This window comes from Oculina patagonica, chromosome 12, assembly GCF_052425735.1.
Source record: "Oculina patagonica isolate OP01 chromosome 12, crgOcupat, whole genome shotgun sequence".
NCBI lineage: Eukaryota > Metazoa > Cnidaria > Anthozoa > Scleractinia > Oculinidae > Oculina > Oculina patagonica.
This window is the reverse complement of record NC_135769.1, coordinates 3,452,433-3,468,447: the sequence shown is the minus strand read 5'-3', so window position 1 is coordinate 3,468,447 and position 16,015 is coordinate 3,452,433. Positions and strand designations below refer to the sequence as shown.

At 37.3% G+C, this 16,015-nt stretch overlaps 1 protein-coding gene across 1 annotated transcript; it reads left to right on the top strand.

Moving 5' to 3' along the window:
• The first annotated feature begins 12 nt into the window (after window positions 1-12).
• On the top strand, window positions 13-12,487 carry LOC144631767 (PHD finger protein 21A-like). Its single transcript, XM_078490322.1, has 13 exons — window positions 13-183; window positions 571-603; window positions 721-786; window positions 2,197-2,256; window positions 2,862-3,095; window positions 5,013-5,291; window positions 5,736-5,787; window positions 7,870-7,949; window positions 8,907-9,101; window positions 9,986-10,135; window positions 10,494-10,572; window positions 11,162-11,265; window positions 12,116-12,487. Exons 1-13 carry the CDS (start codon window positions 130-132, stop codon window positions 12,215-12,217), a joined length of 1,488 nt encoding a protein of 495 aa, XP_078346448.1. The 5' UTR covers window positions 13-129; the 3' UTR covers window positions 12,218-12,487.
• Window positions 12,488-16,015: the final 3,528 nt, after the last annotated feature.

The following is a 16,015-nucleotide window of genomic DNA, read 5'->3' as shown; positions in this document are numbered from 1 at the left end:
AGTTCTCTCGTTGCTGTACGTATTTGGTCATTTCAGTTCCCTTCAGAGGCCGAGGACGGTACCCCTCGCTTATTCAACCTTTATAAATCGCGAAAAAAAATCCCCGCGAAGAAAAAGCCTCGCTACTCGATGGAGTTGGAAAAATTGCGGTCGCAGCTGAAAAGCCAGCTACAACAGCATCAGGTAGGCTGTTTTGTGTTCGGCAGAGCTATTGACAAAACTATCTCTACAAGTGTTATGCATGCAGATTAGGCAAAGGTTTTTGCGATATTCTAACTGCTGAATGCTCATTTATGTCGTGTTGTTGTCGGCCGTAAGTTCGAAGAGAAAATATTTTGATACTCGATAGCACAGCTTGTTAGTTCTAGAATGTTTTTTTCTGGCGCGGAAACGGAGCCGCGAATTTCTTCGAAGTCAAGCGAGTCGACACGGTACATATTTAATCAATTTTGCCGTCTTATACCTCCCCATTACTTCACTTGAACTTCTAGTAAATGCATAATTTTCGACGGCCGGCTTAATTTCGCTCACAACTTTGATTTTCTTGTTGCTTTATATTGATTTTTATAGATTCTTATTCAACAAATCAAGACGGATCCTCAGGTAAATATATTTCGCTTCTTTTATGATTAGAATGTTTCACTGTGTTGGGTTTCAATTGTTTTGCCTCGACGCAGTTTTTGAGAAATATTTTCAAACACGGATATCTCTATTTCACAGAACCCTGACCTTCAGAAAAAGTTACAGAGTCTTCAAGCGCATATTACAAGTCTCAGCGAACAACAAGTGAGTTTTTCCGTGCTAGCGAGTTTATTTGGGAGCAAAAAAATAACTGGGGGTAGACATAAAAAATCACATGCAAATATAAGGAAGGGAGTTTTGGTCGAGGCATAGAGGGTGGTAAAAAATTAAAATGCAGGGCATTCAATGCTCACTGGAGCCAATCAGAAAGCGACAAAGTCCCGTGGGACTTGCTACAGGTGTGAGATGGCGACTCAGAAAATATGTTTTTGCCGCGAAATCTCGTAGTGTTTTCCCGTGAAATTTGCGATCTTGGAAAAAGCACAACCGCCGAATGATCGATCGAAGTTTTCGGTGAGCATTTCTTTCGCGTAGGTAAGATTTCACAGCTTTCTCCGTAATTGATAGCTTTCTGTAGCGGAAGTGAGATCACACATTTTAATACTTTCGTATCTGCTTAGCGTCAAAGACATTGATTGAGTGATGTTTTGAAAGATAGATATGAAAATTTATTTCTATGGATCACGGAGTTTTAATTTAAGCTTAACACCAAATAGTTTTTCTTAATACATTGTATTGTCCTTTTGTTTTCTTCGCCTTGTCTTTCTGTTATGTTAGTTAAACTGACAGAAGTATACATACATTTTTGAATTGTAATTGCTATTGCTCATATAAAACAGAGGCACAAACTTGTTATATTTTTATGGTAGTTTTCCACAATCTTGCTATTAAAGAAGGGCTTTGTGAATTTCCTTTAAAAAAGTATTGATATCAAAATTATTTCAAACTCAGATTTTCAAATCAAGAGAAATATCACTCTATTAAACCCTATTCAAAAATAAAAAATAGCTAAAGCCCATGAGAAACAAGATGTACTTTCTCCACGAGCAAAAGTGACAGAAAGGTAAAAGATTACAGCACCTGTTAGGAAGGGAGGAAGCAATACTTCAATCTTATAATGCAGACGTGTAGTTAGTTGGTCAGCAGAAATGTTAATTGAAACTCTTTTTTTAATTCATTTTACACTAAGTCTAAAACCTAGATTACATATAGTTTGTTTACAATACATTTGTACTTTTAAAAAAATTGCATTACTATATTTTAACCTCTTTACTTTGGTTACTCTACGGTATGTAACATTACTTCAATCACTTTATTTACATTTCCCTATGTTTCTGTTCATTAATTACTTTTATACATTTCTTTTTTTATTTAAGTACTCTTAAGCTAAATAGGGTCATAAATAACTAATACTGGCAAAAATACTCTTTGCAGAAAAATGAAGAAAAAATAGCTACACAATGTTTTACAACATAACATATTTTTAAACACTGAATATGGAGCATGTTAAACTCCTTTCCTTGTCATAAAACTGAGGGAATGATATCATCTTACAGTGCAATTATTATCACGATGAGGAAATTGATGAATAGTTTTTATGGACTTGTTTTGCAGAGTCATGTTGTTAAACAGTTGAGACAAGAGCTGATAAACAAGACAGAGTTCAGAGGCGAGGTATAGTTCTAACTGAAGTGCTGTAAAAAAATACAACACACACTGATTCTCTCTGTTTCTCACTAAAATATTTTGTGGTAATTGCTATATTTTTCGGTCAGTTGCTATTTTGGAAAAACACTTGCCAATATTCAACAGTCATTCCAACTTTTTTGGGGGGGAAGGGGAAAGGTAAATACCCTTTATTGACAGAAACACATAATTTAAAGCAGATTCTTATTCAATTGGAATTGCAAAGAAAACGGGGTGAATCTCATCTTCTACAATCTTGGCCAAAACTGTTGAAACACTTAGCAAATTTCCATTTATTTAGCTAACGGAGTTCTGTTTGGCAACCAAGATTGTAGTCACTTCTGGGACCATAACTGGGGACAATGAGCTTCCCATCTTTGTTTTGTCCCCAGTAATAGTCTCACAAGTGACTAAAAGAGTCACACCCCAGGTTTCCTGTCGTTGTTTAAGTGGTGAAATGATAAGGGGCGCTTACCATAGGGAGTGCATTAAATTGAATTAATATTTCAGTGAAGCTTGATGTTGAATGCGATAAAACGTGCTACAAGAATGTTATTCATCAAACTCTAAGCTTAATCTTTTTTTAACTCCAGGAAAATAATTTCAAGTCACCACTTAGTGACAACCATTCAAATAACATAACGTCACATGACAACAAGGAAGCTGTATTTCCAACAAGTAAACCACTTGTCAGATTAGAGCCATCAATCAAAATGGAACCGATGGATGTTAAGCCCGTAATAGTTGCTCCTCCACAAAAGCCTCTGCCGATCCAGCTGCCGAGACTGAAACCTAAGCCGCCGCCAGTTGTTATTGTTTCTTCACAGGTATTTCATTACTTGTTCTGTAGCCAAAAAGGTGTTGCACGTTAATACAACTGTTTATAATTATTTATCTAAATCTCATCCTCAGTGTAAAAACCTGTGAAACTTGCCAGTGACGTAAAACAAGGAACGAACAAAAACAATAGTTCCCAAACAAAGGAAAATTTCACAGGTTTTTACACTGAGGTAAACCCCAAATTTCTGATTACCGGTATTTGTCTAATTATCACAGTAGAATCCCACATTCTAAAGAAAGCTCACTTTCTAGCATGCTTTTGATGGATCTTAATACTGCTTGCTTAGATATGATGTGGTTATGTGCAGTTCCAAAAAATATCCATACGCACTCCCATTAAAGGTCATTGTGTGGTTCCAGAAAATATCCATACCCCCACCACGGAGGAAATTGGAAATTCCAGAGGGGTGGGGGGGGGGTCAAGGGCCCAGGAAATTCCGAAGAGGAGGGGGGGTTGCCAGTGGAATTATGTTTCCAGACGGTCAAGTTTGATGCAGTGCAAACTAGTTTCAAAAATCGTTTCTTACCTACTCTACAAGTGTTTTACATAGCAAAAATAGCACTCTGGGTTCTTGATTCACAATCGCTTTACATTTAAAACGGGTTTTCTTTCTCCTGAAAGCACACTGAAAGCAAATAATTTCACTGAAATCCTCCATGTTCGTTCGTCCGCCATTACTTGTTACCAGTCCCCCGAAACTTGTCACGTGGTTTGACCGAAAGGCACTGGTGTCAAGGGTTGCTTGTTTCACGTTCGATCGAAGGAAAATCATCCTTGTTTGTGAAAAGTTTCATGTTTATTAGCGATGAAAATAGTGTAATGATGTCAGAAACTCGAGATTAACATGGTTTTGTTATTTCTGGCTATTTGTTTGTAATTTTCCTGTTAAATTTTGCTTTCTCAGCGAGCATTAGCGATTTTGCGATCACGTTTACGGTGAATGTTTATGGTTTATATCAACACTTCAAATCCGTGTTCTGATACATTTTAATAGCGGTTTTCTAAAGCGATTGGAATGAAAAGGGATGGATGGTTATACAACAAGGTAATTTGACAAGTGACTACCAGATATTTTGTTTGTTTACTTTTGAGGAAATTTCTTATTTTGTCTTCAGCAGTACATGTAACGTATGTATCGTTCTAACATATCTTCCGATCGATCAGTTATACACTGTAACTGTTTACAAGAGAGGTGGCCTAAAATTTAGAGCAGGGCTGGGGGGTACGCAATATACTTTTGGAAATTCCGGAGGGGTGGGGGGGTTTATTTTTCTTAACAAAAACGGAAATTCCAGAGAGGTGAGGGGTCTTACGTGAAATACCCTCCGTGGTGGGGGTATGGATATTTTCTGGAACCACACATTGGAAATTCTGAGGGGGGTGAGGAAAGTATGGGCTGGAATTGAAACCAAAAAGCCTTCCGTGGGAGGGGTATGGATATTTTCTGGAACAACACAAACTATTCAGTTTTACCTTTGGTATAATCTTTTATTGTACACCAGAATAAAGAAAAACACCAAATTGTACCAAGGGCAAAATTGTACCACAACAGTACAGATGTACATGTACGTACATTGAAAAAAAACCTTTCTGAAGGAAAATTAGACAAATGAAGTACTTACAATAGATATTACAATGTAGATAGCACCTGAAATTTAATAAGCACATACTATTCACCCCAAGGAAGTTATCGACAGGGTTGTGAATTATATATAACTTTATAAGTTGAATATTTTCGTGACAGTTTTTTTTTTTTTAAAGTGAAATGAAACAGGAATTAATCTATTTCTTTTCTTTTCATAATTGTAACTTTTAAAGAAACTATGTTAATTTTTATTAATAAATTATTTACATGTATGTATTTATTCCTTGTTCCTTTGTTTATGTATTAACTTTTCCACAGCATGGAAAAATTGAGTTCACAGCTCAAAGTGCTGCACCAGGGCTTCAGATGGGTGCTGTGTTTTCTCCTGTTTACACACAGTCTTCGATGACAAGTCCAATCAGCATTCCCGCACACTATCAACAGAATAACAAAATTCGAAACAGTGCCTTTAAGTACAGTGGACGATCATTTACGTCTCATCATCTGCAACCGATACTGCCGCGTCCCACCTCTCAAAACAGCTATATACCACCACAAGAGGTTAAAAAACCTGCAGAAAAGGCTTTTGAACCCAAGGTACAAATCTAATGTGACATTTCCACGTACTGTAAAATTTTGGTTATAACCAGAATTTTACAATATGCACTTACTGGTTTTTTGTTGTCATTATTTTTTTCGACTACAGCGTAAAGTTATGCAAGACTTTGTAGTGGCAACGTTGCCCACAGTAGGGGTGGTAAATGGTCCTTCAAAAAATGCGTGTCTCGCAAAATTTTAGCCAAATTTCAGGGGTCTCTTCGTCTCGAATTTTTCTTTGTTGCCTTCTCAGAGTCTCGATTTCTTTTTCAAGGCTAAAAAGGTCTCGGACTCGCAGAAAAGATATCAGTCTCGCCGTCTCGTTAAGTCTTGCATTTACCATTCGACACCCCTCACAGTGCACTGTAATCAATTTTTTAGAAGTTATTCAACTGTTTCTTGTTTCGTTGATGCATTGACTGATTCCATTTTTTTTACTTTTAGAAAATGGAATTCATGGCTGCTTTAGGATTAATTACACCACAGACACTAATTGGTAAGAGCTATAAAATATACAAAATATACAGCATCAGGGCTGCAAATAATTTTTTTCACTTGAAAGGACATATGTCCTACTAAGACACTATCTCGGGCGGACTAAACAAAATTGGGGTTGGACATCACCAAAAACAAAAAGTTAAATTTTATCCATCATTGCCATAAAATGATTTATGATCAAAAAGTTCTCCGGACATCATGTCTGACCACAACTGGGATTTTGTCGGACATGAGCAAATTTTGGTCGGCCAATGTCCAATGACCGACTGTTCTTTGCAGCCCTGGAGCATGGTTTATAGGTGGTACAGTTCTACACTAGAGATACTGTGTACATGCCTTTGCCTCTGTAGTGCAACATGGTTTAAAAGTGCACTGTATGGAATAAATAATTACACATGCTGTACTACCCATGAAACAAATTACCTGTGATACATATTTAAACCCATTTTTCAAAATAACCCAATATGTGCATATGTGATCCACTGTAAAATAAACTAAAAACAAAACAAAAAAGCAAATGCAGCAAAAAGATTTCTAAGAGGAGAGGAAAAGGGACAGGTAAAAACGAGAAGAAAAAAAAACAGAAAGTTGAAAGAGGTCGGTTACTTAACTTGTCCAATAACCTTCTCAAAATTTTCATTTGTGTTCATGCCCAAGCGAAAATGTTATTAACTGTGATGGTAGTTTTCATGTTGTAAATGCCATTTTGAGTAATTTGGTTCTAATTTAGTTTATAACTGACCAGAAAATGTCAAAAATGTCTTAAAAGTTTATTTTTTTTTTTTCAAAAAACTCCAGGCATCCATAAAAAGCTTAAAACTTTTGTCTAGGTCTAATTTAAAATGTATGTTAAACATGGCTTTGTTTTTTTACTGTTTAGTTTGTCTAGAACATTTAGTAAAATTAATGAATGCTTTTTGCGAAATGTATAATGACAAGTTTTTCTGTAGGAAGGATTTGTTTGCATAAGTTAATCTTATTTCATCATTTAACAGTTGACCAAAAGCATTAAAAAACAACAAGTTTAATAAAGTAAACATGCAGTAAATCTTTATGTCACCGTTGGCAGGGAGAGAACATTGCAACTGCTATTTATTAATGCAGACAGACATCAAAGGCTTCCACCGATGCATAACAGAACTTAGCAAATAACCTCTGAATTAGCAGGGCTAATTTTGCTTGCATTGTCTTCCGTTTTCATTGTGAATGTTGCTGACTAACAAGGAAATGATACACATCCTGTAATTTTGATACTTGAAAAAATCGTTAAGCTATTGGTTCCTTGGGTCTCTTGAAATACCTCAGCGGAAATCAAGCATACACAATGAAGATAATCTAGCTTGAGAGTAAAGATAAAGAATCAAGAGCTGAACTTGGTATTTTGTCAAGAAATTGTCTCATAAATTGGCTTTCCATCTCATGTAGACTGACAAAGGTTGGCCAATTTTACATTTCTTTTTAAATGTGTTCAGATAGTTACATTTTTTCTTTCTTCTGTGCCATTTCAATACAAATATTTCATCAGGGAAAATATTGCTTCAGTATTCCATCCATGTTTTAGAAATGTTGTGAAAATGTTAATTTTTTAAAAATTCTAGATCGAGACTATGAGCCAGTCTATGAAATAGATGATAAGGGTTTCAAGACAATTATTTAAATTAACGTTTGCTGTGTTTGTTTAATGTTGTGAAACTGGCATTGTGATAGAAGAAGATGTTGCACTTGTCAAAAGGAACATCTTATCTTCTCTCGTCTGTGTCAGACTTGTATAATCACAGAGTTATTAGTTTTACTGTACAACGGACTAGATAACGCATTGACAAAGTATTTGTACATATGATTTATCATGCTAAAGAGTTTAATACAGTTGGTTAATTCTATACCTTATACCCACATATCTTGGATTTTCTGTTTTTAAGATGCTAGTAACCTTGTATTGATATCTGGCTGATTGTGTTACGGGTACATTATTATGTGAGGCTATAAGAATGCAACTTACAGGCTATCGAAAACATTTAACTTGTAAGTCACTGACAACCATTGATTGATGAAATTTTATTTCTTTTTATTTCCACAACAGAAATTCAACTGAAAAGGCAAGAGCGGAAGAGGAGGAGTACTTGTATTTCTCCGCAGAATGCACTGGATATTGACCCAGAGGTGAGTTGATCCGTGGGCAGTTTTCCTCTGAAATTTGTGATGATGCTATCTATACAGTCATGTCATTTGTTAATTCAGTTAAATTCTAAAGAGAATACAACTGTTGATAAAATGGGCCACTGAAGATCTGGGAAATACAAGTTTAACATTTTAAGGTCTTGTTAAAGCATTTTATTTTTTGTACCAAGAAAAATAATTTGCATCTTGAATGATTGAAGTACATGTAGTCATTAAAGTTGAAAAAATGTTGTAGACAGTGATCATAATCACAGTTTTGATTCTGTTCAGTTGGAATATAGTCCATTGGTTTTTTGGCAAGTTTTGATACTCCCAAAGTACCGGTAGCATGACAAGGATTGTTGCAGTACTTCCCAGATACATGTATGTCACGTTAACACTGTTGGGGAAAGAAGGGGGGTTACAGGTGTCCCCTGAAGCTCAGTGGAAGAGTTTCTAACCAGTGTCTGAAGGTCACAGGTTTGACTCCTGTTGGGATGAATCAGAAACTTTGCCATAAATTATCTCCAAGAAGCTTAAGACATACCATCATGTCTTTTCACAAAAAGTTACACATACCTCAAGGTTACTATCATTAGCAGCTACTAATTTAAGCGATTTTTGTGTTCATTAAAATAAGTAGTCCCCCCCCCATCCCACCCTACAGGAAAACAAAATTTGACTAAAAAAATTTATTAAAAAATGGATGCCAGTAACTTTGCTTTTTCTGGCAGTGCAAGTGTTGATATCACATTTTGTTTTTTTAAATTTTCGGAAAATCACTAAATTAAATAGTCGCTAAATCTTGCTCAGAAAAAATCCCTAAAGTTAGTAGCCACTAACAATAGTAACCTCATTTTAATGTAAACTCTCTTAAGTTGATACTGGAAGTGGTATCAGCAGTAATATGTAACTTGCATGATTAGCTCAAATTAATCCTAATATATTTTTGTTTTGAAGCCGAAGAGAATAAAGAAGATAACAATGTTACCAGTGAAGAGAGGCAGAGGCCGTCCACCCAAGTTCAACAGTGCACCCAACTCACCAAAACCTATGTCACCTGTTCCAAATGGAATAGGAGGCTACGGAGAAAATGGAAAACACAAGAAATTCAAATACAAACGGGTTATAACAGCAGACTCTCCTGTAGACGAGGTAATGAATGATTACAATTTATTTTATCAGCTTTACCACTGACATAAGTTGTGTTAATGAAGTGTTGATAAGTTAAAGTGCATGTTAGTGTCTTAGTATTAAATAATTGTTTACTGAACAGAGCATGTTAAAGATTAAGTCGAACAGTCTGGTTTAAGCCCTGGCTGGCTCCATTGAGTTCTGTTCTTGGGCAAGACCCTCAAACTTTTCAAAGTCTGTATTTGAGCCTAGTGGCCCTTTAGGCTGGAGCTTTTCCCAGTTTCTATAGCATTAAGCGAATATGAGTATTTCTACTCATCCTGGATGTGATGCTACAATAGTTCATTGCAGGGTTCCCCCCTCCCCCCCCCCCCCCCCCCCCGCAGAATTAAATTTGCTAGTCACCATTAATACGCCTAGGTGGACAGCGGCAATACAAGAGTAAAGTCCTCCAAGGGGGAAAGGAGAAGGGACTCCCATATGAAATAGACGGGGTGCTCATTGTCTGGCTTAGGGGTCAAACTTTCAGATTATGGTTTCAATTATAGGGTGTTCCAGGCAATATGCCAATTTTTTAGCTGTCAAGGTCTCACTTACAGTTGCACACAAAGAAATATAGAGAAAGATAAATCCTATTTTTTAGCATTTTTGTATCTTTAAAAGGGGCAAAAAACAAGCTTGAACCATGCCCAGATTGGTCTCCCTTAGGAGTTAATTCAAATTTTCAACAAGCATCCCCATCTGTTTCATATGGGAGTCCCCTCCCCCCTGCTGGGTTTCCTGCCCAAGAACACAAGGCAGTGACCTTAGCCAGGGCTCAAACCCACAGTCCAGCTACTACCGTTATTCATTAGGACACTGTTCATCCCACTGGTTTAACCTTATTGTGTCTTGTTTATTGGTAGGATGACAATCATGATGAAGTGTGCGCCATTTGTAAAGAGAGTGGTGAGCTTCTACTCTGCGACACATGTAATTTAGTTTATCACATGAGCTGTCTTGATCCTCCTCTCACGGCTGTTCCTCCTGGTATGTGGCTTTGTCCAAAGTGCAAGGTAAGATATGCTTACTAGAAAATTAGTTTCTTTTAATTGATAATACAGTTGGGAAAATCTGTATCATTATAACAAGCATTTAAGTCATATCAAGGAATTGCTCCATACATTTTACTGTAACTTGATTTGGTTGGGCTGAAGAACATATTTGTTTTGTTATACTGTAGACTACAATTATATAAGGACTCCTTTTTCAGGATTATTTATTTATTTATGGTTGCTGTTGCAATTTGTGCCTGAGGATGATAATTGTTACCGATTAATCATAAATTTGTGTACCCTTTTATGAACCACAAAACTTGCATACTGTCAACACTGTTTCCTTCAATAAACTGTGAGTTCTTTATGTTTATTTCAGGAGAGAGTAGAAGAAGATGAACCGATGCCGTGGCCTGGGACTTTGGCTGTTGTGCATTCATATTTGGCTCACAAGACAGGTTGGGAAGAATTTCTTCAGAAATAATTTTTTTCCTGTCTTGTCTGGCTTACTACCTCACAATAGGCAAACCAAGAGCAGAATGCATTTAGGATGAAAATGAGTTTAATCGTCATTTTAGAAAATAGCTTGTTATGCATGCAAACATGTGACTATGTTTTTTTAGTGTTATTTTATTTCATGTTGTTTTGGTAATTGGGGGAAGGCTCAGTGTAAACAAATGACCCAAGAAACTGTCATGGGCCACTTTTTTGTTCTTACCACATTTTGACATTATCTGTGATCTATAACTGAACAGACACACGGCAGAATGGAACCTGGTATTTGTTAATTGTATAAATAGGAATGTTTGCTGTACAGATAAACTTCCAGTGACAGACATCTAACCTCTTGTTAGCAGACACTTCTTCATGTCCCAGCCTCTTAAAAACACTGCATTTTTAGCCAACCAAATCTGAACACTTCTCCTGTTTGCTTACATGAAGTTCAACTGTAAATATTTTGGTGCATCAAACATGATAATTTATTTTTACTGTTTCTGACAAATTATGTTTGCTAATATATTAATATTTTTACTTGCCCCTTTTTAGCAAAAGAAGAGGAAAAGAATAAACTACTTAAGAGAAGTGAAGAATTAAAGGCAGAGAGAGTTGAATTAGAAGCAAAAGCAAAACAGCTTAGCAATGCAATAATGGTAATATTAATGTGATCTTTTCAGAGGTGAAACAACTATAGTAACAAAGCTAAAAATACTGAGCCTTCAACAAGACTCAAGAATGCAGAACAATCAACAGAAATAGCCTTTGTACAAATTATATCAAAGCTCTAACATGACTCTGAGGCTTTCCAACCAAAAATGCAAATTTTTTAATTCCTTTGTCTGTTAATTCCCACAAGAGACTTGAGACAAATAAAACAAGACCAACAATAGGAGTTGGGCAGAAAGCCTCACTTCCATGTTTGAATTTTGATGTATTGAAAGAGGACTATCGGTTTAGGGTGGAGATCTTTTTATCTGGGTGTCCCAGGTTCCAGTCCACTATCCTCCCACATTAAGAAATATCCCACTTCCCATCTACTCTTCTCCTGCCTTTTACAGTTCCTGGACCGCCTTTAATCGCAGGTTCCCCCCCCCCCCCACTCCCCCTGGGAGGCACAGTGGCCTAATGTTTAGTGCACTGGACTTCAGATTGAGTGGTCTCGTTCAAGCCCTGACCGGGACTCTGCATTGTGTTCTTGGGCAAGACACTTTACTCTCACAGTGCCTCTCTCCACCCAGGTGTATAAATGGGTACCAGCAGATTTGATACTGGAGGTAACTTTGTGATGGACTAGCATTCCATCCAGGGGGGAGAAGAATTACACCTAGCTGCTTCTTGCTATGAAAACCAGGATAAGCTCTAGCCCGATCGGATGGGCCACTAGGCTCGACACAGACTTTACCTACCTTTACCTTATCTTTCCTTCCCACCAATTGAGCATTCTGATTGGCTGATTTTAGCTACTGTGTTATTTATCCTTTTTTGTCTGCCTCCCTTTCACAGGAACAGATGCAGGCCAAGAGTGAACTGTCTGCCAGCAACAAATCAGCGCAGAATTCTGTAGATAGATTAATTAAGTTTATCGAGCTGGTGCAAAGTTTATGACAACCAATAATATTTTTCCCTGGAATAAACACTGAGAATATTTATTGAAACCATTTTCAAATTGGTTAACTAACTGTTTATCAGAAGAGATTTGCTACATAATGTCCCATTGTATGAATTATTTTTTGGGTGCGCATATGTTTCGGTGCATTTTGTAAGCGTTGTAGATAATATACATAATTGACAAAGAAGATTCGTTGTGTTTTGTTATAAAAAACGGAAAAAGTTGAAGCCAGCGGCAACAGTAATAAAAGTTAAATTTGATAAGTAGCTACAAGCTTGGTGTTCTTCCATCTAAAGTGGTTATACCACTACAGGGTTCGTATGGGTCATGGGAAACCTGGAAAGATATGGAATTTTAGAATTTCATTTTTCAGGCCTGGAAAGTCTTGGAATTTAAGTGTGTCATGGAAAGTCCTGGAAAAAGGCAGGTTTTGTGAGGAAAAGAGTAAAAAACGGTCCTGAAATCAAGAGAATTTTTGAAAATTTCCAGGAAAAATGGTCAAATTTAGGTCATGAAACTTTGAAGTCTTGGACGGAGGGGAGTGGGACTAACTTCGAATCATATATCAGTTGGGGTACATTTGTAAGAAATGTGGTTAAATTTTTTAATGTTTAGTGCTGTTTGGTAACACATTTTCATAAATAGTAACAACAACAAAAATGTGGCGATGAATAAGTATCATGCCATAAAGTTGCCCTGTTTCCGTGTCCATAAATTGTCATGACTTGCCATCTAGGAAGGGGTGGGTGTGTATAGAGAAGGGCGCCTTTTAAAACAAACTTCCTGACGGGAAAGGGGGTCATAAAGAAAAATAGTGGGAGGATAACAGCAGGGGAAAACTGAATTCCCATGTAAAAGCTGTTATCCTAGATGCCGCCGAGATAAAGTTTTTAGGTATCTTCCCTATAGGTTCGATCTTTATTAATAGGAACTGGTACATCACTATTATGCTCCAAAATTTGCTACGTCTCTACAAACATCCGCATAGCTCACCAGAAAGATCGAATTGGATAATAGGGACTTTTGGGAATTACTGAGGTGATAAGTTCACTTTTTCACCAACCGATGACGACCAATAAAACTTTTTTATCGACGACATAATGCGAAGTTGAACTCAGCTCAACATTTCAAATCGGGCTAACATTGCCACTTTATACACCTAATTGAAGAAACGTTGACCCTGTCAAAAGCATAATAAAAACCATGAACGATATGACCAAATGGTATTCTGGGTAGACAGCCTTGATAACGGCTTAGTAATACAGTCAACTCTCTCTAAGACGGACACCGTCGGGACCGGCCCCAACTGTCCGTCTTAGAGAGGTGTCCGCCTTATAGAGAGTCGAGGTAACGTGACACCGGAAGTTTTAAGAAGATAAAGCCAAACGGCTATGCACAACGAATACACGTCTGTTTCGAGTGGCTTACTTTAGCAAAACCTATAAAGTGGAACAAAAAATAATATCAGAAATTCGACTTGTTTGTTCATTACAAACGGTAATACTGTAAGTAGAAAACTACCTCTTTGGTGCCATATACTTAAGCAGTGAAGTAAAACTTTATAGCGGACTGTTTTTGGTAAGTTTGGTATTCTAAAGGCGCTGACTTACTATGCTATATGTTGACATAAGTTTCGAAGTATTATTCACTAAAAAAGTAACTTCTTGTGCGTGTCCGTTGGCGGTTTCAAAGTGTCCGTTGTCCGTCTTAGAGAGGTGTCCGTCTTACAGAGAGTTTTGTTACAGTAAAATGACTGCAAAACGGCAGGGACCATCACCAGGTGTCCGTCTTAAGGAGGTGTCCGTTAAGAGAGAGTTGACTGTACTCCTTTTATTGATAATCAAGGTATTTTATTTCCTTGAAAGTCTAAAGAGCATAATTTATGCAACTTGTCTTATTATCATGTTTATTCTGTCACAGAAAACGATTAGTTTTTTTCGATTTCTCAGTAAACATTTGGATCGCATCGTTCATGGCAACTATGTTTTTGTGGGTCAACGATTCTTCAATCAGGTGTATAAAGTGACACTGCCAGTTGTAAGTGCCACTGCACACTTACAACTGCCAGTGTCACTGGCAGTCAATTCTCTTCGCGCCAAGAGGCGCACAAGGCTCGGACATTTTCCCTCCACTGCTGGCCGTCGTTTGCTGCCTGGCTTGCTCTTGTCCATGTCGTCCATCCTTGTCTGCTTCTCTCCTCCACAGTGTTGTTTTGACTGGCAGCACCACTTATTTGCTTATTTACTGTGTTTTAGATTCTGTGCCATTTTGGTAAGCGTTGACCGTATTTACATGAAATAATTTCTATGAAGAACGAAAGCGGCGTTTTTGTTTATTTTATTAGAAATTTTGAAAAGGTCTGGCTGGAGATTTCCTTTAGACTTGGCCGGGTAAGGGGGCATATTTTTGTATAAAAAAGGAGAGGGCTTAAAAATGCTTTTACAGTACACGAAAAAAAACATGCGATCTACATTTTTTCATGACAGCTGGAAAGTAGTTTTTAGGTATCTTCCCTATAGGTTAGATTTTTATTAATAGGAACTGGTACATCACTATTTTGCTCCAAAATTTGCTACGTCTCTACAAACATTCGCCTAGCTTGGCAGAAAGATCGAATTGGATAAAAAGGACTTTTGGGAATTACTGAGGTGACAACTTTTTTTACCAACCGATGACGACCAATAAAACATTTTTTTATCGACGAAATACTGTACAGATGAACTCGGCTCAACTTCCCAAATCAGGCTTACGTTGCCACTTAATAAGTGTAAGTGCCACTGCACCGGACTGGCGGCCAGTCAGGCAGGTCGCAGTGGCACTTGACTGGCAGTTAATTCCCTTCGCGTTTTACACTCGCCAGAGACGTTAAAGCCAACAGACGTTAAAGGCGTCCGTCTTATTTACAGTTTTTATACTGGTTAACGGCGTCCCGTTTTTATATTAGACGCCTTTAACGTATGAGACGTTAAAGTTGTATTCGTTTAGACGCTCTTACGAAAAGACGCTAAAGCCGTCGGACGTTAAAGGCGTCTGTCTTATTTACCGTTTTTTCGACGTTTTTGCTTGTTTACAAGCAAAAATGGTAGAATAGGGGTTAGTAGACAAAATTTGGATCCACATATTTGTAAACTCTCAAGGGACTTTTTTAATTTCTCAAGGGACTGTTTTAATTTCTCAAGGGATTACTTTCCGCTGTGGGTGATCACTTGCGATTTCGTGGAAAAAGCGTGACTTGTCACATTTACAAACGTTATATAACAATTTTAAAAGTGACATGTCAGCTTTCTTATCTCAACGCACGTGTGTCTGAAAGGTGATCTATAAAAAGCGTCGCACAAACAATGGATTGCGTAACTAAAACACGAATAAATAATCACTAGCACTTACATCGCGTTGAGAGCAATGTTGCATGAATCGGCTTTACAACATGCGATAGTATCTACGCAGTTCGAGTGGAATTTCAGTCAAAGACAGCAAAATTGTTTCGTATTTCATCTTCAAATATAATTCGAAAGCATTCACTGTATATGTGGCTTTTGTTTAATCCTGGGTCTTGATATCCGACCCTCGCCGAGCCTAGACAAAACGCAGCTTGAGTGTAACGATTTGTTTACGCAATGTTTTCTCCGACAGTAGTCGGAAATATCCGTATTTTTTTTTCGTGCTTTTTCATGGAGCAATCGTAACGATACGGCCTTTAACACATTGAACGGCGGTCTACCTATAACAATTCAAATATAGCGTCGCAAAAACAAAGCGTCGAACGCATATTTTGCTGTTTCATTTGCTAATTT

Bases quoted from the DNA above. Each gene is read 5' to 3' on its own strand.
- LOC144631767 (XM_078490322.1), top strand. From the start codon at position 130: ATGGAGTTGGAAAAATTGCGGTCGCAGCTGAAAAGCCAGCTACAACAG. The intron at 184-570 runs GTAGGCTGTTTT...TGATTTTTATAG, and splicing joins GCCAGCTACAACAGCATCAG to ATTCTTATTCAACAAATCAA. The intron at 3,096-5,012 runs GTATTTCATTAC...ACTTTTCCACAG, and splicing joins TTGTTATTGTTTCTTCACAG to CATGGAAAAATTGAGTTCAC.